General features: G+C 48.2%; 1 protein-coding gene across 24 annotated transcripts in view; it reads left to right on the top strand.

Moving 5' to 3' along the window:
- Window positions 1-26,498, top strand: part of HECTD4 (HECT domain E3 ubiquitin protein ligase 4) — a 165,849-nt gene that overhangs the window by 126,158 nt on the left and 13,193 nt on the right. For 21 of the 24 annotated variants that reach the window (XM_036276535.1, XM_036276519.1, XM_036276524.1 and 18 more), the window contains 14 exons: window positions 755-891; window positions 1,328-1,454; window positions 5,085-5,222; window positions 6,771-6,907; window positions 11,494-11,654; window positions 15,489-15,670; window positions 16,806-17,011; window positions 17,316-17,446; window positions 17,715-17,920; window positions 19,651-19,830; window positions 20,680-21,986; window positions 23,161-23,368; window positions 25,935-26,158; window positions 26,250-26,401. In XM_036276535.1, coding sequence (XP_036132428.1) covers window positions 755-891; window positions 1,328-1,454; window positions 5,085-5,222; window positions 6,771-6,907; window positions 11,494-11,654; window positions 15,489-15,670; window positions 16,806-17,011; window positions 17,316-17,446; window positions 17,715-17,920; window positions 19,651-19,830; window positions 20,680-21,986; window positions 23,161-23,368; window positions 25,935-26,158; window positions 26,250-26,401 — 3,496 coding nt within the window. The remainder of the gene's footprint in view (window positions 1-754; window positions 892-1,327; window positions 1,455-5,084; window positions 5,223-6,770; window positions 6,908-11,493; window positions 11,655-15,488; window positions 15,671-16,805; window positions 17,012-17,315; window positions 17,447-17,714; window positions 17,921-19,650; window positions 19,831-20,679; window positions 21,987-23,160; window positions 23,369-25,934; window positions 26,159-26,249; window positions 26,402-26,498) is intronic. The other 3 variants (XR_004961308.1, XR_004961309.1, XM_036276520.1) reach the window with 2 other exon arrangements.

The raw sequence follows: 26,498 nt of genomic DNA on the forward strand, positions 1-26,498 counted from the left end.
TATAACAACCCCAAAACCTTTATGAAATCTCCTCATTTTAAAATGTTAATCATTTGAATAGTTTCTAAACTGAGGTCATCAAAGAATAATAAAATGCTGATTGTGGCCCAGCTGGTGTGGCTCAGTGGTTGAGCGGCAACCCATGCACCAGGAGGTCCCCGGGGTCGATTCCCAGTCATGGTACATGCCCAGGTTGTGGGCCCGATCCCCAGTAGGGGGCATGCAGGAGGCAGCCGATTGATGTTTCTCTCATAAATGTTTCTATCTCTCTCTCCCTCTCCCTTCCTCTCTCTCTAAAATCAAAAAAGAAAGAAAAAATTTTTTTAATAAATAATGCTGATTGTGGAATCTAGGTGCTGGGCATACAGGTGGGCACTGAAAAGCTTTCTGTTACTTGAAAAATCTCATAATCAAAATCAATATAACTGAGTTTCCTGAACTAAAGATGTGTGCAAGCCATGTTGGGCCCTTGGAATGCTGGTTTGCAAAGTGTCTTAGTGTCTGTTTAATTCTTACGATGAAGAACTTTCCAGATTCTTCTCTAAGTTGAATTATACCTATAAAATCTATTTCAGGATTCAGAGTAATTATAAATAATTAGTTATTCCTTGGCTTTGCACTTGAAAATCCCTACAAGTACTAGGAATCTTTCTATCATGTAAATTAAGAAAATTCGATTTGTCGCAGTGGAGAAGTGCATGATTTTTCCAGCCTGCTCTTGCCTAGAATTCACTGTCATTGTTCTTTGTTACAGAATACGACAGTGACACTTCATGTCATTACAAAGTAGAGCTCAGCTATGAGAATTTCATCACTTCTGGCCCAGACCCTCACCCGCCACCCATTGCAGACGATGAAAGTGATGACGATGACGATGACGACATCCCACAGGTAAGAGATCCACAGCATCTGCCTAGCTCCCTGGTGCCCAGGACAAGTCACGAGAAATGATTGTGATCTGAGTGTGCAAGGCTGGAATTGTTACACTGTGGGTTTCAAAAGTGACACTGGAGTGTTTCTTTTTCTAAACTACACATTAATAGCAATATCTGTTGGGTTCTTTTGCCCAGTACCAATCCGGATGTTGGAGAAACAAAGTATTTGATAGTAATTCAGCAGTAAAGTGGGCTTTAGAGGAAAGGAAGGGACCACCACAGTCTAGCTGTTGCCTCCCCTGGCAGCTGAGGTGTATTGAGTTGTGGTCCACACAGTGTTTCCATTACTGGCCTGTGAGGGGTGAAGACCTCAGGGGTGGGAGCTGTAAGTTAGGACAAGACTGATGCCGCCAGGAAGTGTTCTCTCTGGTCATGAGTTTGCCTTCCTTCAGGAGGACCACTACGCCCTGCTGGTGAAAGCATGGGAGACCAAAGTTTTCCCTACTATTCGAAGACGATTCCGCAATGAAGCAGAGCGCAAGTCGGGCCTGGACCAGATCAAGGGTGCTCTACAACTAGGTCGGTGCTTCACATCCTCCTCCAGACATCACTTCCTGATTTGAAGAGATGTGTTTAGGTGACACGCAGGATGTAAATCAGGAAAGAGGGCTCGTTTAATGTGGGCTAGACCTAACAATGTCTTCTACTTGGGCCTTGACAGAACTCCGTGGCCTTGGCTTTCATTGCCAGGCTTTGCACTCCTGTCAGTTTAACTCAGCATTTTCCAGGTGATGGGCTACTGGAGTGAGGCTGGCGTGGTCATACTAGGGAGCTAGATGGCCTGGTGGTTAATAGCTTGGCTCTGATGTCACAACTGTGCTATTTACCAGATGTATGACCTTGGGGAGGTTACTTAAGCTTTCTGGACTTTCCTTACCTTTATTTATTTTATTTATTTTTTTATTCTCACCCGAGGACATTTTTCGATATTTTGTTCAGATAGAGTGAGAGGGAGAGAGAGAGAGAGAAACATCGACGTGAAAGCGACACATCGAGTGGTTGCCACCCACACGACCCAACCAGGGCTGGGGACAAACTGCAACCAAGGTACGTGCCCTTAGCGGGAACCGAACCCGGGTCTCTCCGGACCGCAGGCCGACGCTCTAACCGCTGAGCCAAACCGGCCAGGGCATGGACTTTCCTTACCTTTAAAATGGAATCAGTAATGGTAACCACCTCACCTGTATATGAGAAAGAAATGAGTTAATACAGATAAAGCTTCTACAAACACTGCCTGGCACATAGTGAGTATTCCGTTAATACAGCTCTGAATGTCACAGTAATGAATGATGGTGAGATTTTTTCTCCCCTGGATACAGTTTCTGTAGCAAAGAATGATGCAGAGTTTGACCCCAGACAATGGATCATTACTGAGTCTTAAGTGCAGATAGCTGATTTCTCTTTTAAACCTTTTCCTCATTTTGTGAAACACTTGCTTTTTGAGATGCAGAAATGCCTTTTTCCAACAGGCACAGCTGCCCTTCCAATAGCTCATTGGTTTTCTGTCATCATTGTGGCAATCAGAGGTGTAAAGGCAGTTTAGTTATCGTCTCTGTGTTAGCAGTCATTCACCTCTTCTGTCCTGAGACTAGGACCAAATGAAAAGAAAAGCCACCAAAAGACCTTCATTTTTCTTGGCCAGTTTTTAGGCTTAGTCCCTGATTTCCAGTGATAGATGAGTAATTTTTTTTTCTCAGGTGCCAGGAACTAATCAAAAAAAGAGAGTGAGAAAGAGAGAGAGAGAGAGAGAGTGTGTGTGTGTGTGTGTGTGTGTTCATGCTTTCTATCCCCAGTGCTGGCTGTGACAGTGGAGTGATCTTGTTCATGCTTAACCTGTGAGAATATTTATACATCCTGTGACAGTGTGAATGCTTCCTGCTCTTATCAGAGCCTTGTTTCCGCTGCCAAAGGCTGAACCAGTGGAGCTGAAGGTGAGGGAGGAGAAGCAGGAAATGAGCTGAGAAGGAGCAGGTAGCAACATCAGCCTTGGCTAGGACTTTGGGTTTTATTCTATGTCAAATGGGAAGCCACGGGGGTTTTAAGCAAAGGAGCAACAAAATCTGATATAATAGGCCCTACAGATAAAAATGTAAGTCATTATTCTTCATTCTCACCCTTTTTGTGTTATATCAGCTGCAGAACAGATCTTATCTTGTTTTCAGACAACTTTCACTTAATAAAGGTGATGCCAAAGTCCTTCTTGCCGGCCTTGAAGCAGCAATGCGGTCATTGGTTTTCTGAGTGAGGAGGGCTTTGTATTGGCTGCATTTTTATCATCATTGATTCATTCACATATTTGTCCATGTATGCAACATGTGCCTCCCAGTGCCAGGCCCTGTGCTGGGGAATGAGGACTCTTCTGTGACTGTGCACAAGATCGATATGGTCCCTCCTCTCCGAGCTTACCTCCTAGTGGGAAGCAGGTCATGAACAACCAACTGCATTGTCGTAAGGACAGACCAGGTGGCACAGCACAGGAGCCGAGGACAGCCCAGTCAGCGTGCTCTTCTGGAGCTAGTTCAGCAACCACGGGGCCAAGTTTAGAAAAATGGAGCGCTACTTGTTCCGGGAGCCTGGCGCTTCTTACTGCTTTGGGAGAGAGTAAAAAAAAAGAAGGCAAGAGAGACTTTACAACATGTACATAGAAAGCTCTTGTATATGATCATTGCTTGCTGGACTTTATTTCCACATGGATTCTGCTTAAATTAGGATCTTTTTAAAAATTTTCTTTTGCCATTTGTTCCTGAACCATCCTGAATGTCTGTGGCCAACTGTGCCTTTTCCTCCTCTGCTCCCAGTTCAGAGGCGGGAACGTATAGACAGCACAGCAGAAAATGTGATTATCCCAGGGCAGCTGCTGGAGCAGAGCCAGACCAAAGACTCCTGACCTTATGACCCACCCCGAAGCCCCTCTGGGCCCTGATACGTCTTGCCCAGGCATTCCCTTAGGATCCATCTGTGTGACCATGGCCAGTCAGCTGAACTCTGTTCATTTAAACGTAAAACATTTACCTTCCAAATACAACATCCTTCAACATAGCGGTGGCAAGAACCGAAGGAGAATAGGGAGATTGCTCATGATACCCAAAGGATTACCTCAGTGAGGGTGAACCCACAGAAGGCTAATGAAATCTTCTCCGTGATGTTCTAGTTTAATTTGGCATTCTCCCTGGTTCCCGGATTCCTGGTTTATAGACAGCAGAGTATTTTTCCTCCTCCCCTCTGTTCCTTTGGAAAATGTAGCAAAGGTTATCTTTCCTCAATCTTCTGATATCAGGCCCCATTTCTTGTTTACTCTGTCTGACCCTTCTTTCTCTACATATCCTTCTCTAATTCCAGCCCCCTTCTAAAGTGCGCTCAGAAAATTGCTATGCCTTTTCATTACAGCAAGCCCAGCAAATAAAGGGATGGTAGCTAAGTGTGGTGGCGATAAACCTTATTTAAAAGCAGATGCTGTCAACACCCACTCTTTCACCCACAACCTCCCGAGCTGTGTGGGAGCTAATGCAACCACAGCAGAGGGAGATGCTGTCCTCCCCACAATGCAATATTTATTTACTTGGTTTATTGATTAATAGTGGCTATTGGCATTGAAAATAATGATGTGTTCTCCCTCAGGAAGGAAGAACAGAGCAGATTCTAGTACTGGATAGAAGAGGTAGTAAGCTCTCTATCTCTCTTCACTAAACAACACGTGTTTATTGTAGTAAAACTCAAACTCAGTACAAGGGAGGGAGAAAATGTTACCCTAACTTTCTTCTTACTCTCCATTTGTCCTACATTTTGTTCTTTTGACTTAGCTAAAATGAAATGCCTGCATAATAATGTATCATTTTAACCATGCTGTATTGATGAATATTTTGCTTATTTTCATTGTTTATTATATGTACAACAATACTGCACAGAGTGTCCTTTGCACGCTTATGCTTGTGTTTCTGTGAGAGAGATTGGAGAGATTCCTAGAAGTAAGGCATTGAGTACTTTCAACTTGGTAGACCTGCATAATTACCTTCCCCAAAAGGCTACGTATTCCCACCAACGGTGTTTGAAAGATGCTCCTATCGCTTCATTCTGGACAGATAAGTCCGTGTCGTGGCTGACCTGAGATCATGGTGTTCGGGGAGTTACCAGTGCTGTTCTGTTTTTTAGGCATGGTGGATATTGCCCGACAAACGGTTGAATTCCTCTACGAGGAGAATGGTGGCATCCCAAGAGACCTTTATCTTCCCACCATTGAAGACATCAAAGATGAAGCAAACAAGTTCACAATTGATAAAGTTCGAAAAGGTTTTGCTTTCCCCCTTACTTTACTTATGAAACATCCTATGAAATGAGAAGCTGAGTTTCCCAAGCATGAGCTTGAGCCAAGTAGCTGCTGGCTCTCCTAGGGTGACTGTCCTCACTCTGAGTGATGTGACCTCTTCCCAGCTCTCCCATGCGAGGGCCTAAAGCTTCCTGGTGGGGCACAGGTAGAGACTTGTTTGGCCTCTGGTGGCCTCTCGCACATCCCAGAGCTCACTAGCAGGAACAGGGTGAGGCAGGGCAGTGGTACAGAGAGAGAAGTGGGGCGGGTGGAGGGTTCCATGTAGGCCTCTCAGGCTTAGTCCTGGCTGCTGAGCTAATAAACCAGGAATAAGTGGTCGTACTGTGCTTTGTAGAATTTTCATAGAATGAGTTTATTCTTTTGATTAAAAAATCTATCACACATTTTGAGGAAATGAAAATATGGAAAAGCACAAAAAAGAGAATGTAAAACTACTCATTATGACCTTCACAAAAATATTCGAACATCATGGGAAGGGACAGGAATATATATATATTTACTTTTCTTTTTATTTGAGATCTAATTCACATACCATAAAATTTACCCTTTTAAAGCACAAAACTTAGCAGTTTTTAGTATATTCACAAAGTTGCACAATCATCAAACCATTGCCTCTAATCTATTATCATCTCCCCACCAAAAAAATTCTGTACCCTTACCACTCCCCTTTCCTCTCTCCCTTTAGCCTCTGGCAACCATTAATCTACGTTCTGTCTCTATGAATTTGCCTGTTCTGGACAGTTCCTATAAAGAGAATTATACAACAGTTGGTCTTTTGTGTTTGGCCTCTCATATAACATAATGTTTCAAGTTTTCTCCATGTTGTAGTACCTGGTAGTACTTCATTCCTTTTTATGACAAAATATATTCCATTGTATGGATAATATTCCATTTTGTTTATCCATTCATCAGCTGAATGGGCATTTGGGTTGTTTCTACCTTTTGGTTATTATGAATAATGCTACTATGAACATTTATATACAAGCTTTTGTGTGAACATGTGTTTTCATTTCTATGTGTAGGAGTAGATCCGTGGATCATATGGTAGCTTTATGTTTAACTTTTTGAGGAAATGCCAGATTATTTTCCAAAGTGACTGTACCATTTTACATTCCCACCAGCAATGTATGAGGGTTCTAATTTCTCCACATCCTTGTCAACACTTACTATTGTTGGTCTTTTTTATTATAGCCACCCCGGTGTGTGTGAAGTGGCTTTGACTTGCGTTTCCGTAGTGACTAATGATGTTGAATATCTTCTCATTTCTTTTTGGAGAAATGTTTATTCAAATTCTCTGCCCATTTTTCATTGGCTTCTTTGTATTGTTGAATTGTGAGAGTTCTTACAACATTTTGTTGTATTATGTTGCAGACCAAGCTGTGTTCCTTTTTGGTTATAACTAAATTGAGGAAATTGCTAAACGCAGTAGAGAGACTTTAGAGCCTGACGTGGAGGTCCCAAGATGATGATGGTACTTGCTCCTGAAAACCCTCTCCCTCTACCTTCTTCAGGTCTCACGGTAGTAACCCGCTCTCCGGACAGCAATAATGTCGCCAGCAGTACCGTGGGAACTGCTCTGCCAAAATTCGCCATCCGAGGGATGCTGAAAACGTTCGGACTTCACGGAGTCGTCTTAGACGTGGATTCAGTGAGTGCGCAGCCTTTTCTATACACTGTGGCTTTCATGCCCAGACTCCAAGTACCTTAAAAAGTAATTGTACAGAGGGATTACTCGTCAGATTAGGGGTGAAGAAACCAAGCTGCCATGCCCGATGACTTCTCTGAGATGAGCCTGGATCGGGGCTGGTGGGTTATGAACTCCTCACTATCAGTGCAGTCAGCTCCCTCAGACCTGCCTCTGCCATTCTTTTCTGTCACCATGTTCCAACTGTCCCTACATTCTGTCTGCCCAGGCTCCAGGGGAAAATTCTCCTATTGTCCTTGAACAGTTGATCGGTCATTGTCATGATTGTTATAGACACAAATCAAAGAACCGGTTTTGTGATTTTGATCACATCATGTCACTGATTCTCTCAGCCTCAATTTCCCGTATATAAGATGAGTGTATTAAACTATATTGTCGCTGTCTTCTCTATTTTGGAGGGCCCTCTCCTGGCCTCAGAAGGATTTGGGGCACGGGAGAAGGAACAGAAGACAGTGAGTGAGGGCAAAGCTGAAACTCTTTTGAAAATGAGGTCCTGGACTTCTGGTCAAGATGGTGGCAAAGGTAAATGTGGCACTTGCCTCCTCTCACAACCACATCAAAATTATAATTAAGCTACAGAACAACCGTCATTCAAAACCACCTGAAATCAAGCTGAATGGAAGTCCTACAACTATGAAATTAAAGAAGACACATCGAGTCTGGTAGGAGGGGCGGAGGTGTGGACGGGCTGGTCCCACACCCACGTGTGGCAGATACTAATCAGAAGGGACACCTCGGCTGGGAACGTCCTCCCTGAGGAGTGAGGGGTCTTCATCCCACACCAAGTCCCCCAGCTTAGGGTTCCAGTGCCAGGAAGAGAATCCCCATCACTTCTGGCTGTAAAAACCAGCAGGAACTGAGGCTGAGGGAGGCTGAGGCTACTGGAGTCCCAGGCAGTTCCTCTTAAAGGGCCCGCGCACAGACTTATTCGGACTCTCACCCTGCAAGCTCCAGCATCATGAAGGCAGCTTGAAAGGCACCAGAGACATACGGGGAAGAACTGAGTTGTTTGGCATTGGGGTGAGAGCTGGAGGGGCAGCTTTGTCCTGGATACACATACTAGCAGAGGCCGTTGTTCCTTTGCTGAGCCCTTCTCACGTGGGGCCCCAGGCCTGGCACTAGAAGCAGCCAGCCTTGGTTCACAACTTGGTTTTGCCTTTGCACCTCCAAACCCAGCACAAGAAGCAGTCATCTGCAGATTACTTTGTTGCTTATGACTGGTGGCCCCAGGTAGAACACTGGCAGTGGCCGACCTTGCCCCAGAGCCAGCAAACCCAGTGGACAGCTTCAGACCACATCGAAGCACCACCACCCAACCACCTCCACAAGTGACACACTCAAAGAGTGGACCCAGTGGGTACTAGAGCCCTGCTGAGTAAGTCTTGCTCTGTGTGGTAGGCCTGTGCAGAGCTGATCTTCCAAGGCAGTCAGAGGTCAGTGGTTAGTGGGCACAGCCAATCCTTGCAGATGATCAGTAAATCTCTCCCACTGATGTGCCAACAGCAATCAAAACTTAATTACAACAGAAGGGTGTACAGTCCACAAAAGGGGTGCACCTCAAGGGCACAGCTGGGGTGATCAGGGAAGCTGTGCCACTGGACCCTACAAGACACCTACCACAATAGGCCTCCCTAGGAAGCCTAGGAGTCGTAGCAACTCTTCCTAATACACAGAAACAAACACAGGGAGGCAGCCAAAATGAGGAGACAAACATGGCCCAAATGAAAAAACAGAACAAAACTCCAGGAAAACAACTAAACGAAATGAAGAAAGGCAATGCAGAGTTCAAAACACTAGTTATAAGGATGCTCAGTGAACTTAGTGAGAACTTCAAGAGCATAATAAAAGGCCAGTCAGAAATGGGGCACTAACTGAAATAAAGAATAATTTACAGGGAACCAAAAGTAGAGTAGGTAAAGCCAAGAATCAAACCATGTATTTGGAACGTAAGGAAACAAAAAACACCCAATCAGAACAGCAAAAAGAATCCAAAAAAATGAGGATAGTGTAAGAAGCCTCTGGGACAACTTCAAGCCTGCCAACATTCACATCATGGGGGTGCAGAAGGAGAAGAGAGAAAACAAGAAATTGAAAACCAATTTGAAAAACTAATGACAGAAAACTTCCCTAACTTGGTGAAGGAAACAGACGTACAAGTCCAGGAAGCACAGAGAGTCCCAAACAAGATGAACCCAAAGAGGCCCACACCAAGACACATCATCATCAAAATACAAAAGGTTCAAGACAAAGAGAGAATCTTAAAAGCAGCAAGAGAAAAGCAGTTAGTTACCTACAAGAGAGCTCCTATAAGACTGTCAGCTGATTTCTCAAAACAAACTTTGCAGGCCAGAAGAGAGTGGCAAGAAATTTTCAAAGTGATGAAAAGCAAGAACCTACAACCAAGATTACTCGATCCTGCAAAGCTGTCATTTAGAACCAATGGACATGTAAAGAGTTTCCCAGACAAGATAAAGCTAAAGGAGTTCATCACCACTAAACCAGTATTATATGAAATGTTGAAGGGTCTTCTTGAAGAAGAATATAAAAAAGATGAACAATATCATAACAAGATGATGAATTGTAGCCTAGTAACATTTGATGCTTTTACATGTTTGCTTTTTTTAAAAAAAAACAAAAGCTATAAACCCAGAAATGAATTTTGAGGTGGATTTTTAAATAAAAAGATTGTTTGAAAAAAAAAGAAAAAAAGATGAACAATAAAATGGCAATAATTACATAGCTATCAACAATTGATGTAGAAACGAAATGAATAAGCAGAACAGAAATAGACTTGTAAATACAGAGAACTTTTTGTTGGTTGCCAGATGGGAGGGGGATTGAGGGATGGGCAGAAAAGGTGAAGCGATTATGAAGTACAAATTAGTTGTTAGGCTGATGAACCTCAAAGGGAAGGGGGGAGGAGGTGTGTGAAAATATAAACCAAAGAATTTATATACACATATGCGTAATCAATGGACACAGGCAATAGTGTAGGGAAGGTGGGGAGGGGAGTGGGGAGGAGGGGCTCAATAGAAGAAAAAGGGGGGACATCTGTAATACATTCGACAATAAAAATAAGTTTTAAAAAAGTGCAAACAGCCTGGTCATGTGGCTCACTGGTTGAGCATCAACCCATGCACCAAGAGGTCACCGGTTCAATTCCTGGTCAGGGCACATGCCCAGGTTGTGGGCCCAATCCCCAATGGGGGACACGTAGGAGGCGGCCAATTGATGTTTCTATCGCTCTCTCCCTTTCCCTTCCCCTCTCTCTAAAATCAATAAAAGAGCCCTGGCCAGTTTGGCTCAGCGATTAGAGCATCGGCCTGCAGTACAGAGAGACCTGGGTTCGGTTCCCGCTAAGGGCACATACCTTGGTTGCAGTTTGTCCCTGGCCCTGGTTGGGTTGTGTGGGTGGCAGCCGCTCGATGTGTCTCTCTCACTTCGATGTTTCTCTCTCTCTCTTCCTCCCTCTCTTCTTTCTGCTCTGTCTGAAGGTAAATGCAAAAAAAGGTCCTTGGGTGAGGATAAAAATAAATTAATTAATTAATTAATAATAATAAATAAAATCAATAAAAGAAAAAATTTTTTTTCTTAAATGCAATCAAGGTCCTGTTTGAAAGCACTGACTCCGTGAGCCTAAGGCAGCACGCACATGCTTGCATTTAAGACATTTCCCATGCGAGAAAAACTGATCAAATAATGAATAGTTTAAACCTAAGAGCCTCTGATAAAGCACTGTCACCTCGTGGATAAGCTTTAGTATCTAGATGGAGGTACAGATGATGCTGGGTACCACTGATGGTTTGAGATCAAAAGTTTCACATCTTCAGCAGACTCCTTTTTACTGGTTTGTGGTTTACTAAGGTGAACTTCCAAGTAGAAAATTCTAACAGTACTACTGTTAATTCTCCTAATGCCTCTGGTACAAACTACTGATTCTAGTTTTCAGAAAGTACATAACTTGCAACATTTCCAGCAATGGAAATGTATGAAAGTAAAAATTTGAAAAATAAGACATTTTGTTGCAGTAGTAATTGTTCTTTCTCAAGCAGTTTGAGTTCCTTTGTTTGAATAATAACCCCTAAGCAAACATTATCGTGGTGTTTGAATCCAGAATGCATATGCATGAACTTACTTTTTATTTTCCTAGCAATGAGATAGAGCTATCGGATTCCCTACTTTTACAAAACTAGTAACATCAAAGGAATGAACAGGAAATTTACCTGGCAACAATATACATTGAACTGTTACTGAAATATGGCACTATTCTTTTTAAATTTCTAACTCATAATTACATTGAAACTCTTCTTTATTTTACCAATAAAAATTTGCCAACTGATATGAAAAACTAAACACACTATCAATATAATGCTAACCAGGTGTCTTTGAACTTTTAGACTCAGTCAGTGACATGCAACTAGCATTTCCTGCTATAAAACTTTGATTTTATATATCTGCATATGTATTTTAAAATGGGGGGGAGGAATTAGTGCAGAAAAACAAGTGGACACTTGCTCTTACTATTGTAGGTAAATGAATTGGTGCAGGTAGAAACTTACCTGCGAAGTGAAGGTGTGCTGGTCCGATACTGGTATCCTATTGACATGTTGGAAAGGCCCCCAGCAGGCTACCGAAGGACAGCCACCAACGGGCTGGTCACACTGGACAACACCAACCTTCAAATTCACAGGTAAAATTGAGCCCTTCTTTCTAGTCGCAGAAATCCACTTCCTTGGTTTTCCACATGTGCCATTCATCGCTGATGAGATGGCTGGCTTTTCCTTCAAAGCTAGGAGTTAGGGGGCAGGCAGCTGTAAAGGTAACAGCATGGTGCAGGAGCTGGGAAGAAAAGTTGTGGGATGTAGTGTCACCTGGCCTGTGCCACAGGCACTGCGTTTGGGGGCGGGGCGGGGGGTGGCTGGAGATTTGAAGAGTGTGGAAAGGTTATAAGGTGTAAAGCCAGTCAAGGGGAGATAGTTAAGAGGAGGTCTGGGCTCCGTGTGAGCAGCCAGCTCATTTGTCTGTTAAGCTAGGGGAGCAGTCCTTGCGAACCTGCTTTGTGCCTGGCTATGAGTGGGGGTGTGCGGGTGTCTAAGGAAATGTGCCTGCTCTCGGTGGGTTAACCCTAAAGATCTGGCAGAATGCCCTCACATGCCCCTGTGAATTGTTTCTTTCAGTCTTAAAAGTTCTTGCAGCAATTCAGAGGAAAATATAAAAGTTTTCATAAACTTCTTTCTGCTGTTCACCCATTAACATCACACTTTCTCACACTGTCCATTTTGAATCTGCTTGAGTAAATCTAGTTTCGACCTCTCACTGGGACTCCAGACACACGTACCCAGCTGCCTCCTTGCCATTGAACTCAGGTTCCATCACCCCGTTCGGATGGTCTAAAGTTCAATCTGACAGTCACAAAACCAAAACAGGCCACCCTTGGCATTGGCTTCACTTAGAAGGATACAGACAGGAAGTGTGGCGTGTCCCAGGGCAATGCCATGCATATTTTCTCAGTCGGAATTGTCAGAGTTGTCCACACGGAACTTCAGGTGCTGTTCTCAGACCCCAGCCACCCAAGTGACAACCCAGGTCCCAAATAAAAGTCAGCATCTTCTGTAACGACTCCATAGTCATCACTGCTAGGCATCCCAATGAGAGTGCATTCTCCAGGGAGCCTCTGGCTTCCCGCCGAGAATGTTCTTTCAGCCTCCAAGTCCAGGTGCAGGTTTCTGACTGGGAGTCGTTTTGACCATGAGCCACGTACCTGGTAATATTGCTGATATTCTGCTCTTTTCAGGTTTTCAGGAGAACAGAGTTGAGAACAAGTTTAGCAAAGTCAATTCTTATGTAGATGAGGAAAGGGTTTTGTTGACCCTTTACCCACAGATAATCTCATAGGCATCTAAATTGTAGGTGTGAAGAGGACTCTGGACCCCTCAACTCCTCCTTCACTGGTCTTTCCGAGTCTCTAAGGGGCACCATGAGCCACCCTTTTCCTTCGCTGTCTCGTGTGCCCTATCAGAAACTTCCTCCACAATGCATCTTCAGTCTGTCTACTTGTCTCCACTTCTGCCACCACCCCATAGTCTAGGCCTCAGCTCTTCTTACCACAACAGTCAGAGTGCTTATTCTCAAACACAAATCAGATCATTCACCTCTGTCCTTTAATGCAGACCTTCCGTGACTTTCCATTTCCCTTGGCCTAGAATTCAAACCCTTCACCTGGCTCAGAAATCCTGCGTGAGCCTCAGGCTCTGCCTCTGCAGCGTGGCTGCGGCAGCGCTGCCTTTGTGTTCCTCCTCGGCGGCGGAGTGCTGCTCCCTCTGCCTGGAATCCCCGCCCAGAGCGGGGCATGGCTGTCACAGTCCTGCCATTCACATCTCAAAGAACATGTTGCCTTTCTCCAGAGGCCTTGCCTCGCCAGCCAGTCTAAGTCAGCGTGCAGTCCGTGTTGTCAGGACACTGTATTTTACTCCCCTTCCAGGATCTCAGAGTTTTGCTTGTTGTTACTTTTTAAATTTGTTTATTGTGTTTCTCCTCTCCCTAGAATGTGAACTTCCTAAGAACAGACTTTTTCTGATTCTTTGCTAGAGCCCCCAGTGCCTGATCCGGCCTGGCTCACACTGTTCATGTGGGACACAATACAATCCTTAATAAACAATTATACGAGAATAAACTGTTTCGTGTACTCACAACTGGAAACCTACTTTTGCCCCACCCTGTCTTTGTTGAATCCCCAAACATATGTGCTTGAATATCAGTGTGACGCCATTGAAAGCTTTAAATCTTTATTTAATAACTCTTTCAGTCATATTTTTACCAAATGTCTCTGATAGATGAAACCTATGGGCTATTGACTAGCAACTGAGAGAAAGGCAGGAAAGTGCTTTGCAGAGTCACAGTCGCACTGGACTGCAGACGGAGGACTTTCGTTCTCAGTGTGAGGGCGGTGATCCCAGCACCGGGGAAGACGAGACGTGCCATAGTTTTGTTGGATATTGCAGTGACTGGACTTCCCATACAGATTTTCATCAGAAATGTACTCTCTCTAAAGCACTCCCATGGGTTTGAGGAGAACTTTGGGAACCAAAGGGTAAAGGGCTCATCAGAGCCAGGGTGGAGCAGGGCTGCCCCAGACCCAGAACCATCTCATTCCAGCTTCGTCCCGGCAACCTCGGCCTCTGGAGTCTGAGGAGAGAGCAGTGGGGCGTCTGGAAGTTCTCCTGGGCAGACCTCATGGGCCTGGCCGCCCTGACCCACGAGCCGTGTAGGGCACTCAGCACACGGCTTCCTAGAAGGGAGGACGCAGGGCGAGTTGGTTTTTTTTAGATTTCAGCACACGGACGTTAGAAACTGGGGAGAGGAGAAGGAAAGCACCCCAATGCAGCATCTTCGCTAATCTCATTTTATCTTCCTTCACAGCCATACGCGCTCATCAGGTGTTACGTGGTGGGTGGTTGTTTCTTTGATTGCCATTACTCCCAGGTCTGATCCATGATAGACCAGCGTTGAACTTAACTCGGATTCTAGGCAACATCAAATGGCCCCTGGTGGCTCTGAGTGGGTTTTAAAGCTAGACTTTATAGAACATCAGGGCTGTTAAAGTACTTGATACCAGGAGCATGTTTAATTATGGTGATGGGCTAAAAAAGTACGGGGAGTCTCCTATGCTTGGTATTAGCAAGATTAGATTCTTTACCAAGAGATTCAGTTTTAAATGGGACCTGCTTAGTCACTAAAGAGCCATTATTCAAGGTGCATGCCAGTTACTTTAGAAATCGATCACATTAAAAATGCCCACAGTGACTTTTTTAGAGTAGCTTTATTGAGATATAAATAATTGAGAAAAAAAATTGAGACATACTATACAATCCACTCATTTAAAGTAGACAAGTTGATGGTTTTAGTGTATTCACAAAGTTTTGTGACCATCATCACTCAATTTTAGAACATTTTTATCACCCCAAGAAGAAAGCCTACACCCATTAGTAGTGAGTTTCCATTCTCCCACCCCCAGCTCAGCCGCCAATCTACTTTCTGTTTCCATGGGTGTGCTTAGTCCTGGACAATCTATATAAATGGAATCATATGCTATGTGGCCCTTGGGTCTGGCTTCTTTCACTCAGCATCATGTTTTCAAGGTTCATCCATGTAGTATCGTCAGCACTTTGTTCCTTTTTATGGCTGAATAGTATTCCATTGTACAGATTTATCATGATTCATTGATGGACATTTGGGTTTCTACTTTTTGTCTATTATGAATAATGCTTCTATGAACATACATGTATAAGTTTTTGTGTAGACATATATTTTCATTACTTTTTCCACAGTGTTTTTTGAGTTGGGAAAAATCAAACATAACTAAATGTTACCTTTTTTGCCTCGATCTGAGTGACTGATTTGGAGGACAGAATATGGGGCCCGAAGAGAAGCCTGGGACATGGTCCTTTCCCTGGGGAGGCCTGCGGCCCAGTCCCGTGCAGGTGGGGCGGAGACGCTCAGTGATGTCCCTGCCTTTCCCCTGCAGGGAGCTGCTGCGGTGCGAGGCCGCGCTGGCCAGGCTGTACTGCCGCATGGCCCTGCTCAGTATCTTCGCCCCCAAGCTGCCTCACTTGTTCACCCGCCTCTTCCACATCCCTGCCATCCGTGACATTACCCTGGAGCACCTGCAGCTGCTGTCCAATCAGCTCCTCGCTCCTCCCCTCCCAGGTAAAGCTTGGCTTGGCTGCTGGCCCTGAGGAAGTCAGCTCCGGGAGGAGTAGTCCTGAGAGCGAGCTGGGCCCCTGGCTGGAGTGGGGCTCTGTGTGATCATGGTCCACGGAGGGGGACGGAAGGTTTGAGCCAGGGCCTTCACTGGTGTAGATAAGCACTGAGGAGCCACCATGGTCTTCGCAGAGCTCTCTCCCTTGGCACGATGGAAGTGCATCACTCACTCAGGTTGTCGCTCTGTGAAGTATTCGTTGAGCTTCCCAAGCTGATTGTGGGTCAAGGAAAATTAAGCATTATTTATGAAATCGAATCACTGTACTGTTGCCACAGACATTCTATCTGGCATTGTAACGAGGAATATGTTCCTGTTATCAAACTGCTCCAAAGCAGACCCGCTGATCCATTATGACTTCAGGCAGAGCTGTTTTAATGGGCCAGCTCGTGTGTATCTGCTGACCTCGGGTGCCTGGGGTGAGGGCTGATGCTCTGTGTTGGCTGCCCTGGTGAATGCTAAGTGATGGAACTGCTAAGCCCAGTCTTCCTGGGGCACCTCGGTCTTCAGCTTGCTCCCCTTGACCACTAATATGAGAGCAGAAGGTGAGGGGACAGGTGGCACTCTAAGCCAAGAGGGCACCTCATAGCTGTGGAGTCCCAGTCAGCCTGTGAGCTACATCTCCACAAGCTCACCTCAGTGCCTGGGGTCCACAGCCCCACCCCAGGAGCCTAGAGGCCCCAAAACATACCTGGGAAGTTCTGAGTGTTTGTGGAGGCAGCTTTGCCTTGATGGCCTCAGGGCAGTGCGGGGTGGGCCAAGGCAGCCCAGCGGGTCCAGCAGGCTCTGGGGAGACCTGAACCCAAGCAGCTCCACTTCTGTTCAGGCCTCCACTTAAGATTTTGTTTTAGAAAATAGTTTTGCTGTTTAAAGGAAAACAAATATAAAGAGCACTGATCTCCTGAGCCCTGTGCTTCCCCCCCAAGCTCCCCACCCAGGATCAGATTGGTAATGTCTGTTACCCTAGACATGTGCAAGCTAGCCCATCCCGGGTGTCTGGACAGTCTCTTCACTGTTACTTAACATCTCCCAGCCATTGGCTACTGTCATTCTGGTAAACGTTGGTTCCTTTCCTTTCTACAGACGGCACCATCAGCTCCAGCTCGATCCTCCTGGCCCAGTCCCTGCAGCACTGCGTCCATTCCCAGAACTGCTCGGCCACAGACCTCTTCTACCAGGGCAGCTCCCAGACAGTAAGAGAGTGGCTCAGCGTGGCCATCACTCGGACCCTGCACCAGGGTGAAGAGAGCCTTTTGGAGCTGACGAAACAGATTTGCTCTTTCCTGCAGGTAAAAGTCTAAAGCTCTAATATCCCTGAACTGGGTCCCTGTTTTTTGGATGTCGTGTGGGCCTGCTAGAAATGACACTCCTTCTTCCCCAAGCCCACCCCCACCCACTGCCCAGTCCTCACATTGTTCTCCTCTCTTTGACACTCTGCTGCCTTGTCCCATCTGTGGTTCTTCCTCCGAAGGGCTGTCTTATCCTGCTGAACCCGTCAAGCAGATGCGTGGCTCTGCCCTTTGCCTGGGAGCGGGAGGGTGAAGCGCTCTCCTGTGTGCAGCCTGTGCCTCTCCTTGTTAACTGTCTCTGCAGACCGCACCGGAGCAGTTCCCCTCCGAAGAGTTCCCCGTCTCCGAGTCCAAAGTCAGCATGGACGTTAACTTCCCGGGGGCCGCTTTCGTCGTCGTGTCTTGCAAAGAAAGTCAGTCTGGATTCCGCAAAGAGTAAGTTTTCCCCGGACAGTGATGGGAAGAGAAAAGTACAGTGGATTCTGGGGAAATTGATAGAAGAAAAACTTAAATTGTTTTCTTTTTTTTATTGCTTACTATATTTGGAAGTAACATACAGTTCTTGCATGTTTTAGAAAGAATGACTTTCTGAAATGTGGGAATGACATGTGCCCAGTTCTCACTTTCCCTCCTTCTTGACAAAGCACATGCTGACTCCCTGGTGTGTGTAGTGGGTCCCCTCACTCCCGTCCCTCCTCCTCAGCTCCTCTCTGTACAAGGCGCCATGGGCGCGCGTGCTCGTGTATGGGCTTGGCCACAAGGTGAAGCGGAATGGCCAGCTAAACCTCATCGAGGCCGTGTGCTACCCACGGGATGCGTCTCCGGCCAACACCGGGCTCACACCTCCACCCACCACCAACCAGTACCCTTCCGTGATCCTCTCCACAGACAAGGTCCACATCAAACTGGGTGAGTCCTCAATTAGCTCGAGGTAATAAGAACAGCTGGAAGTCATTCTCTTTCCTTCTCTTTCACGATGGAAAGGATATACCTTGTACCTTGCTATGTTTCAATTTCCTTTCAGTAAAGAACAGAACTGCGTGGGGCAGTGTATTTTAGAGGCAGGAGCTCCCTTTCCTGCCTAGGGAAGCCTGGCAGATGCTGCCCAGACTAAGTGGGATTTCCTCTCCTTCCTCGTGTGCACTGGAACACCTACGATTAGATGGACCTGAACAGAGCAGTCTCATCGTTTAGCTATAATAATCCCAGCTGCCTTTCCTTGAGTTCTCGTTAGAACCAGCTCTCCTGGGTGTAATTGGCTCCCTGGGGCATGGCGCTCAGTGAGCGTCTGTCCCATCTAAGTGGTGACAGCCCGGTGACCTGGCTGGGAGGCCTGGCATCTTTTGTTAAGCCTCCATGGGGCTCCATCTCTATAAATCCTGAAGCTGCCGCTGCCTGTCTGCTTCATGTGCCACAGCCCGCTGGCTGGTTCCGGGTAAACAGGCCGAGGAAAGGGAAGCCTGGGCTGGCGGCCCTGCACTTCCTCGGGGTGTTTGACAAGAAAACACTGACAGTTTGGCTTGCTAGAGAGAATGATAAGATACATTTGAACTTTCAGCCCAAAAAGTGGGCCTTGGCTTCTCCACAGCCCCAGTCCTGGCGGTATTACATCTGTAGAGAATGAAATAAAAGGATGTTTCTTAAGTGATTTGGTCATTGCTAAATAACTTTATAATCTTTTTATTAGAGCCTGTTTTTCTTTTTTTAATTTTTTTTCTTTATTGATTTTAGGGAGAGGGGAAGAGAGAGGGAGAGAGAGAGAGAAACATCGACGAGCGAGAACATTGACAGGCCGCCTCCTGCATGTCCCCACTGGGGATCGGGCCCACAACCTGGGCATGTGCCCTGACCGGGAGTCGAACCGGCAACCTCTTACTGCATGGGTTGACGCTCAACCACTGAGCCACACTGGCCGGGCAGAGCCTGTTTTTTCACAGTATTTTGCCTACACTAGCTGTTTTTACAACTTCTTATTAAATACAGACGATCTCTGTCTTGCCTATCATTCCCATGTAAACATTCACCCCAAAGTGCAGGCCCGTCAGCATGGTTCTTCCTGACTCGGCCAGGACCCAGTTCCCGGCTCACGTCTGGCCGCACTCCAGGGTGGGGTGCAGTGTAGTGAGGGCATCAGGCCTCAGACTGCCTCTCACTGGAGCAGCTGTGGTCAGATTCAGGCTGTGACAATGACAGAAGATAGTAAGAGAATCAAAGCCCCCAAATCCTGGTAATTCACTCTATAAACCTAGTCTAGACTGAATGCTCTTATGGGATTGCAGCCATACCAAAGGGCTGGTTGTTTCTCTACCTCCTGGGACTATTCCAATGAAGCATCTTTTAAAATCTGACTTACTGTTTCCATGTTGGGTCATCAGGCTGTTTGGCATCTGCCTGACTGGGTAACGTTATCCTTCCCTGTTCCCATTGCTGCCATTCACCCTGTTGTCACACTGATAGGTGGGCTCCTCGGAGGGCTGTCCCAGCCCTCCCGCCTTCAGCAGAGGAGAGGCCAGGCTTTCCCTCCCTGTTTCTCCACAGACACCAGGGAAGTCGTTTGCTCAGACTGACTGTGATCAGATGCTGCCAATCCCCAGCTGTCTTCCCAGGCCTTCTTCTAAGAGTGTCTCCCCTTCTTCTAGGAGTGTCTCCGCCTCCTGGAGCTGTGCTGGTGTTACATTCTCTGCCCCTGGAGTTCCCGCTGGCCATGGCCTTCGCAGAGCAGCTGCTGGCCTGGAAGTCAGAGGACGGTGAAGGGAAATCCGAAGATGAACCTGACACCATCCCGACATCTGTCCTCCTACAAGTGGTGGAGCTGCTGGGTGAGGCTCACCTCCCTCAGGATCGGGGCCCTGGGGTAGTTGTCTCAGGCCTGAGGAAAGAGCATGTGGGAAGATAACTCTAAAAATAAAAAGATAGCCCTGGCCGGGTAGCTCTGTTGGTTAGAGAGTCATCCTGACACACCAAGGTTGTGGTTTTGATCCCTGGTCAAGGTACATACAAGAATCAACCAATGAATGCATGAGTAAGTGGAACAACAAATTGATGTTTCTCTGTTTCTCTCTAAAATAAAAAAGTTTAAAATTTAAAATAAAAAGATAAATAGTTGCTGTTTGAAATTCTGGCTAAATACCATTGCCTGTAGAGGCTCTGGGTCTGCGGCCCACTATCCGTCCAGGACACGCAGCCCCAGTGAGGCTTTCTGGGTGACAAAACGAGGACCGAAAGGGTAGAAAAAGGAATGATTTTTCAGTGTGTGTGTCTGTGCTACTCAGTGAAATTGGACTGTATCCCCCAGTGTAAGTAAGCATCCCACAACTGGGGAAACATTATTCTAGTGACTTTTCACCAACTTGCCTTGATAACCTTATGAGAAAGGAAGTGATTTTTGGCCTCAGCTACAGGATCAGCTCCTTGCGATCACGTGCCACAGGGTCGAGGCACAGGCTCTGGAGCCAGCCTGCTCTGCTCTCCCTTTTGTAGCTGTGACCTTGGGCACATCCTTCCGCTCTTTGAGCCTCTGTTTCTTCACCTGTGAGACGGGAATGAACACGGCAGTACTTGTCTCACAGGGTTGCTGTGAGGGTGGAACTCATTAAAGTGCTTAGAACAGTGCCTAGCACGTAATAAGTGCTCTGTAAGTGATTGCTGTCACTTTGCATTTGCTTCAGGAAACTTCCTGTGGACCACGGACATGGCAGCCTGCGTGAAGGAGCTGGTTTTCCATCTCCTGGCCGAGCTGCTGCGCACGGTTCACGCATTGGAGCAGAGGAAGCACCCTGCCGGCCTGTCCTCCTCCATCGCCCTGCAGCTGAACCCCTGTCTGGCCATGCTGATGGCTCTGCAGTCCGAGCTCCACAAGCTGTACGACGAGGAGACCCAGAGCTGGGTCTCGGGCAGTGCCTGTGCAGGCTCAGGGACGGCGGCGGCCACTGACCAGGGCAGATTCTCCACGTATTTTCATGCACTTATGGAAGGCTGCCTGGCGGTGGCCGAAGTGACCTTGCCTACTAACATGAGTGTCACAGCCAGTGGAGTGACCTCAACGACCGCCCCAAATCTCAGTGACTCGTCCTCCTCCTCGTCATCCTCTCCAGGACAGACACCGCAGAGCCCCAGCCTCCTGTCCAAGAGAAAGAAAGTCAAGATGAAGCGGGAAAAGGCCGCCTCCTCTGGCAAGCGCCAGACCTCCCGCTCTGTGGACTCCGACCCCGCCATGCTCAGCATCGGAGGCAGCAAGCCTGAGGACATGCTGTGGTTCCATCGGGCCCTCACCTTGCTCATCATTCTCCGGCACCTCACCAGGAAGGACCCACAGGGGCTGGGTGTGACAAGCGACGCCATCGCTGATGCCTGCCAGGCCCTGGTAGGCCCCACTGCCCACAGCCGCTTGCTGGTGATCTCCGGAATCCCCACCCACCTGGACGAGGGCATCGTCAGAGGTGCCATCCGCAAGGCCTGCAATGCCCATGGCGGGGTCTTTAAAGATGAGATCTACATTCCTCTGCAGGATGAAGACCCCAAGAAGCCGAAAGACAAGGCTGAGGGAAGTGATGGGAAAGTCGAGCCAGAGAAGACCCTCGGCTTCCCCAGCACAGATAGCTTGGAGGTCAGCACGTCCAGCAGCCTGACTCCCGCCATGAGCATCAGTGCGTCTGCCTCCACCAGTCAGGCCTCCATCTGCAGCTCCCAGGGCATCTCGCAGACAGTCAGCGACCTGTCTGTGGACCTGCTACCCTCCGGCCTTGAGCTGCCCATCCCGCCTGGCTTGTTGGAGCCCCACGTGGTGTCCAGCCAGGAGAGCCTGGACATCTCCCTGTGCAGCACCGGCAGCCTGGGGAGCCTGGGGAGCCTGGGGGAGCCACTGGACAACGCAGAGATGGCCTCAGTGTCAGACGTGGGCTCCATGTACACAGTCACGTCCCTGGACAACCAGCCCCTCGCGACGCGCCCCATCAAAGGCTTCGCAGTCGTGGAGGTAACAGCTCTCGCGCCGTGGCAGCCACTAAACTCATGGGCGCTTTGAATCCCTCCAGCCTCTCTAAGCCTCCCAGGGTTATTTCCTAGGGTTGCCTAGTAGGTGAGACTGGGCACTTGGAGGCTGCTTCGGGGAAACAGCAGTGATTTGTTACACAGATTATCTGAGTATGTGGTCGCGGCTCTGAGAGTCCCATCAAGTCCGATGCGGGGAAGTAAAGGCAGCTCGTTGCTGAGTGGGAGGGAGGCAGAGGGGCTGAGGGCTGACCTGTCCTGATGGTGGGCTCTGTCCAGTGCATTCCACCTCAGGCTCCCCCGGTATCTTTCTGAAAGGCTTGGGGCTGTTACAAACGTTCCATCACAGGGGGCTCTACACTGAGCACTGAGGACAGGCTCTCTCTCACCATTGTTGCAGGTGGTTCTGAGTTTCAGGTGAGACAGGTAGCCGGGTCACATTTCCACTTCAAGATCCCATCGGTCTCTGGGGCCTCCCTGTTTAGAAACTGCATCCTGTGTGCGGGGTCAGGCTCAGCACCAGCGGCCCTGCCTCACTGGGCACGGAGAGGAGCTCTGCGGAGCGTGCGCACGGCCTCGCCGGGCACGGAGAGGAGCTCTGCGGAGCGTGCGCATGGCCTCACTGGCCCTGAGCGTCCTCGAGGGCTCAGCATCCCGCTCCGCCCGGGAACCACTTTTCTCTTCTAATATGTTCTTTTGATTTTTTAGAGTGAGAGGAAGGGGGAGAGAGAAACATTGATCGGCTGCCTCCTACATGCCCCCTTCTAGAGTTCGAGTCCACAAGCGGGCATGTGCCCTGACCAGGAATCGAACCAGGACCTCTCAGTCCATGGGACAACGCCCCATCCACTGAGCCACCCTGGCTGGGCTGGAATCACTTCTTTAGCCCAGCTGCCTTCTTCCTGGGACTTTCTTTGAGCCCAGCAGGACTTTAGTCCCCTGGGCTTCAGAATAAAGCCACAGACCTGGCCAGGGTTTATCGACAGAGCTCCAGTTGAGGTGTTTCCCAGAAGGTGACACTTGGTACAGGGGAGAGACTTGCTCAGAAGGCCCCTGCCTGAAGATGAGAGGATTTGGGGGGGCAGGAAGAGAGCAGGGTCACTCCTGTTGAAGGAAGGCACGCTCTGCTCCGATCCTGACCCTCTTCCTTGTTCACACAGATAAGATCCCGAGCCAAAATCGAGAAAATTCGAGCAAGTTTATTTAACAACAATGACTTGATCGGTTTGTCAAGTTTGGATGGCGAAGACGAATTGATGGAGATGTCCACGGAAGAGATTCTCACCGTGTCTGTAGTAAATCAGAGTTTATTTGACACTCAGGGGAGCCCAGGATTAGAAGATTATTTCAATGATAAGTCAATTAAAGGTGGGTTATAGATTTTTTGAATTCATAGACTTTTTTTTTTTTGATCAGTTTTAAATTTACAGGAAAAATCGGATGAAAATTATTCCCAGCCCCCATTTCCAAGTTCCCCTATTTTTAACATTCACAGAGGAACTCTGAGGGCATTCCTGGGGTTTGCAGACTAAGAAATGGTTCGGGGGTGTTGGGGAGACAGGACAGGAGATTCATCGCTTGGCTAGTGGAGGATCATCGTGTGCCTCTTCCTGTGAGGTGGAGGGAGCGCCCCCTACCGCAGGCCGTGTGCCGCCCAGCCGAGGACCACCAGGATTCTCTGCCACCACCGCTTCAGGCCTGAATGTGGGCTGCGTTCGAGTCACGTGTTTCGTTTATCTAGCCAAGCTTCCCCTTGCTCAAGTTCAAGTGTATTCATTTGTTCTGGCCTATGGAGCTAGAATTGTACCAGTTACATTGCTGGTGATCGTTTGGTTGTGGGCTTGAGGACAGTGAGTGCCCCACCCTTTAAAACCAACCATTGAGGAGGAAGCAGTTCCAGCTCCTTTCTCACAGGTCCCACTGTGTTGTCCTGGCGGCTCTGATGTGGGTGACCCCCTCTGGCTTGCCCACTGCTTTTGTTACTACGCCCAGTGTTCGTCCGGGACCCGCGCCTGCCAGGCCCTGCAGAGCGGAATCCGGCAGAAGGCCCCACCTGAAGCCAGCCACCCTCCCCGAGCTCCCCTGTAGAAGTGGCAGTGATTTTTCTTTTTTTGTTTATAATTACAGTTGTTTGTGTTCTCGTTTTTATTTTATACTAATCTCTCAATTTTTAATCCATGTTCTTTTTCCTAAATCTTCAATATTGTTTGAAATTTCATAATAGGTTATTACATTTGTTTTGATTTTTGTGTACAAAAATGTAACATTGAGTATGGGTTTTGTTACTGTTTCAATATTTTTTAAAATATGTTTTTATTGATTTTTTTAGAGAGAGAGGAAGGGAGAGAGAGAAATATTGATGTGAGAGAGAAGCATCGATCAGCTGCCTCCTGCACGCCCCCTACTGGGGATCTAGCCCACAACCTGGCCATGTGCCCTGACCAGGAATCGAATCGGGACCTCTCAGTCCATGGGACAACGCTCGAGCCACTGAACCACACTGGCCGGGCCAATTTTTTTTTCTAAACATAAAATTTTGAAATGTTCCCTCAGAGCTAGGATTAGGGTGAGGTGTGGCCTTGGGTACAAAATCTAATGGGGCTCCATAAGGCCTTTGTGCCGTGGCTCTCCTGGAGGGCCTGACCTGGATGTGGCTCTGTGTGTCACACCCCAGAGAAAGGGTGAGGACGATGGGGCAGGAGGGAGAGGTCAGTCAGCTCTTCGGCTGGGGCCCTTGGCCACGGGAGGCATGCAGACGGCCTCCGCAGCTGCAGGAAAGGGGAGAGAACCTTCTGGAGTACTTCTTTGAGGACAGAAAATAAGTATTTCCTCTGTGCTCATGGACAGTTTTCTTGTATCAGAAAACTTTCTTTTTCCACCTGCTCAGTGTGTCAAATTTGAAACATTCTCTAATAAGTAATAACTTTTAACAGCTGGTACTTTGGCCGAGACTACAAATGCTTGCAGGCTACACGTCCGTTCCTTTGGGAGTAGCTGTCACAGTATGTTGTTTCAGTGGTGGTGGAGGAGACTGCCGCAGTACACACCCGGGCTCAGTGGTGGTGGGGGAGACTGCCGCAGTACACACCCGGGCTCCCTGGTGGTGGGGGAGACTGCCGCAGTACACACCCGGGCTCCCTGGTGGTGGGGGAGACTGCCGCAGTACACACCCGGGCTCAATGGTGGTGGGGGAGACTGCCGCAGTACACACCCGGGCTCCCTGGTGGTGGGGGAGACTGCCGCAGTACACACCCGGGCTCCCTGGTGGTGGGGGAGACTGCCGCAGTACACACCCGGGCTCCGTGGTGGTGGGGGAGACTGCCGCAGTACACACACCCGGGCTCCGTGGTGGTGGGGGAGACTGCCGCAGTACACACCCGGGCTCCGTGGTGGTGGGGGAGACTGCCGCAGTACACACACCCGGGCTCCGTGGTGGTGGGGGAGACTGCCGCAGTACACACCCGGGCTCCGTGGTGGGCGGGGAGACTGCCGCAGTACACACACCCGGGCTCCGTGGTGGGGGGGGAGACTGCTGCAGTACACACACCCGGGCTCCGTGGCTCAGACCAGTGGAAGCTTGTATCTTGCACAGGTAGAGTCCAGGGTGATTGCTGAGTTCTGCCATCCCAGGGGGCTTGTCATTTCCGTGCAGCCAGGGGAGGGGACAAGTGCAGAGGAAGCAGCCTGGCTCAGGAGTGGCTAATGTCCCATGTCACAGGGTCACACCTTACAGCAAAGAAGGCTGGGTGTGTAACAGGTGCCTGTGTGTCCACAAAGGGGACATTGGGCTTTGATGGGCTCATCATCACCTCTGAATGTCTGTTACCCACTCTTCAAAGTAAATTGTTCATGAAAAATAAATAAAATGTTGCAAGGCTTATTCTGACAGCACATTTACCACAGAATTGCTTTGCCCTCCCTCACTCTGTGACAGGTGAGAAGCTGGTGCCCGGGGCCCGAGAGGTGCTAACAGAGATATTTAAGAGCTGTGCCCATTCGGAGCAGATGCTGAGCCTGACACCAGCAAAACCCATCAAAGTGTCTGACATTTATCTCAGCAAAGAGCAGATCAACTCCCAGACGCCAGGCAACCTCCTGCACCTCTTCTTCACTAATGTCCGGCCTCCAAAGAAGGTGCTGGAGGACCAGCTCACCCAGGTAGCTGCCCCTCCCTGTCGTGCCTGTGCTGAACCTTGGGTGTGCCTCGGGGGAAGCCTGAGGAACCTTGTCCCCATCTGGTGCCCCGCAGATCCTGAGAAAGTACGGCGTGCCGAAGCCCAAGTTCGACAAGAGCAAGTACAGCAAAGCTGGGAAGGAGCAGCACCCCGTGAAGGTGGTGAGCACCAAGCGGCCCATCACCAAGCCGCCTGCCAAGGACAAGGCCGTGCTCAACAGCGTCAGGTGGGCTGGGCAGGGGATATATGGGCCACCTCCTAGCAGGTTCCTGCGAGGCCAGACACCCTGGCCCTGCTCTGCTGGTGGGGTCCTCTCGGTCTTC

This window comes from Molossus molossus, unplaced genomic scaffold, assembly GCF_014108415.1.
Source record: "Molossus molossus isolate mMolMol1 unplaced genomic scaffold, mMolMol1.p scaffold_m16_p_22, whole genome shotgun sequence".
Classification (NCBI taxonomy): Eukaryota; Metazoa; Chordata; class Mammalia; order Chiroptera; family Molossidae; genus Molossus; species Molossus molossus.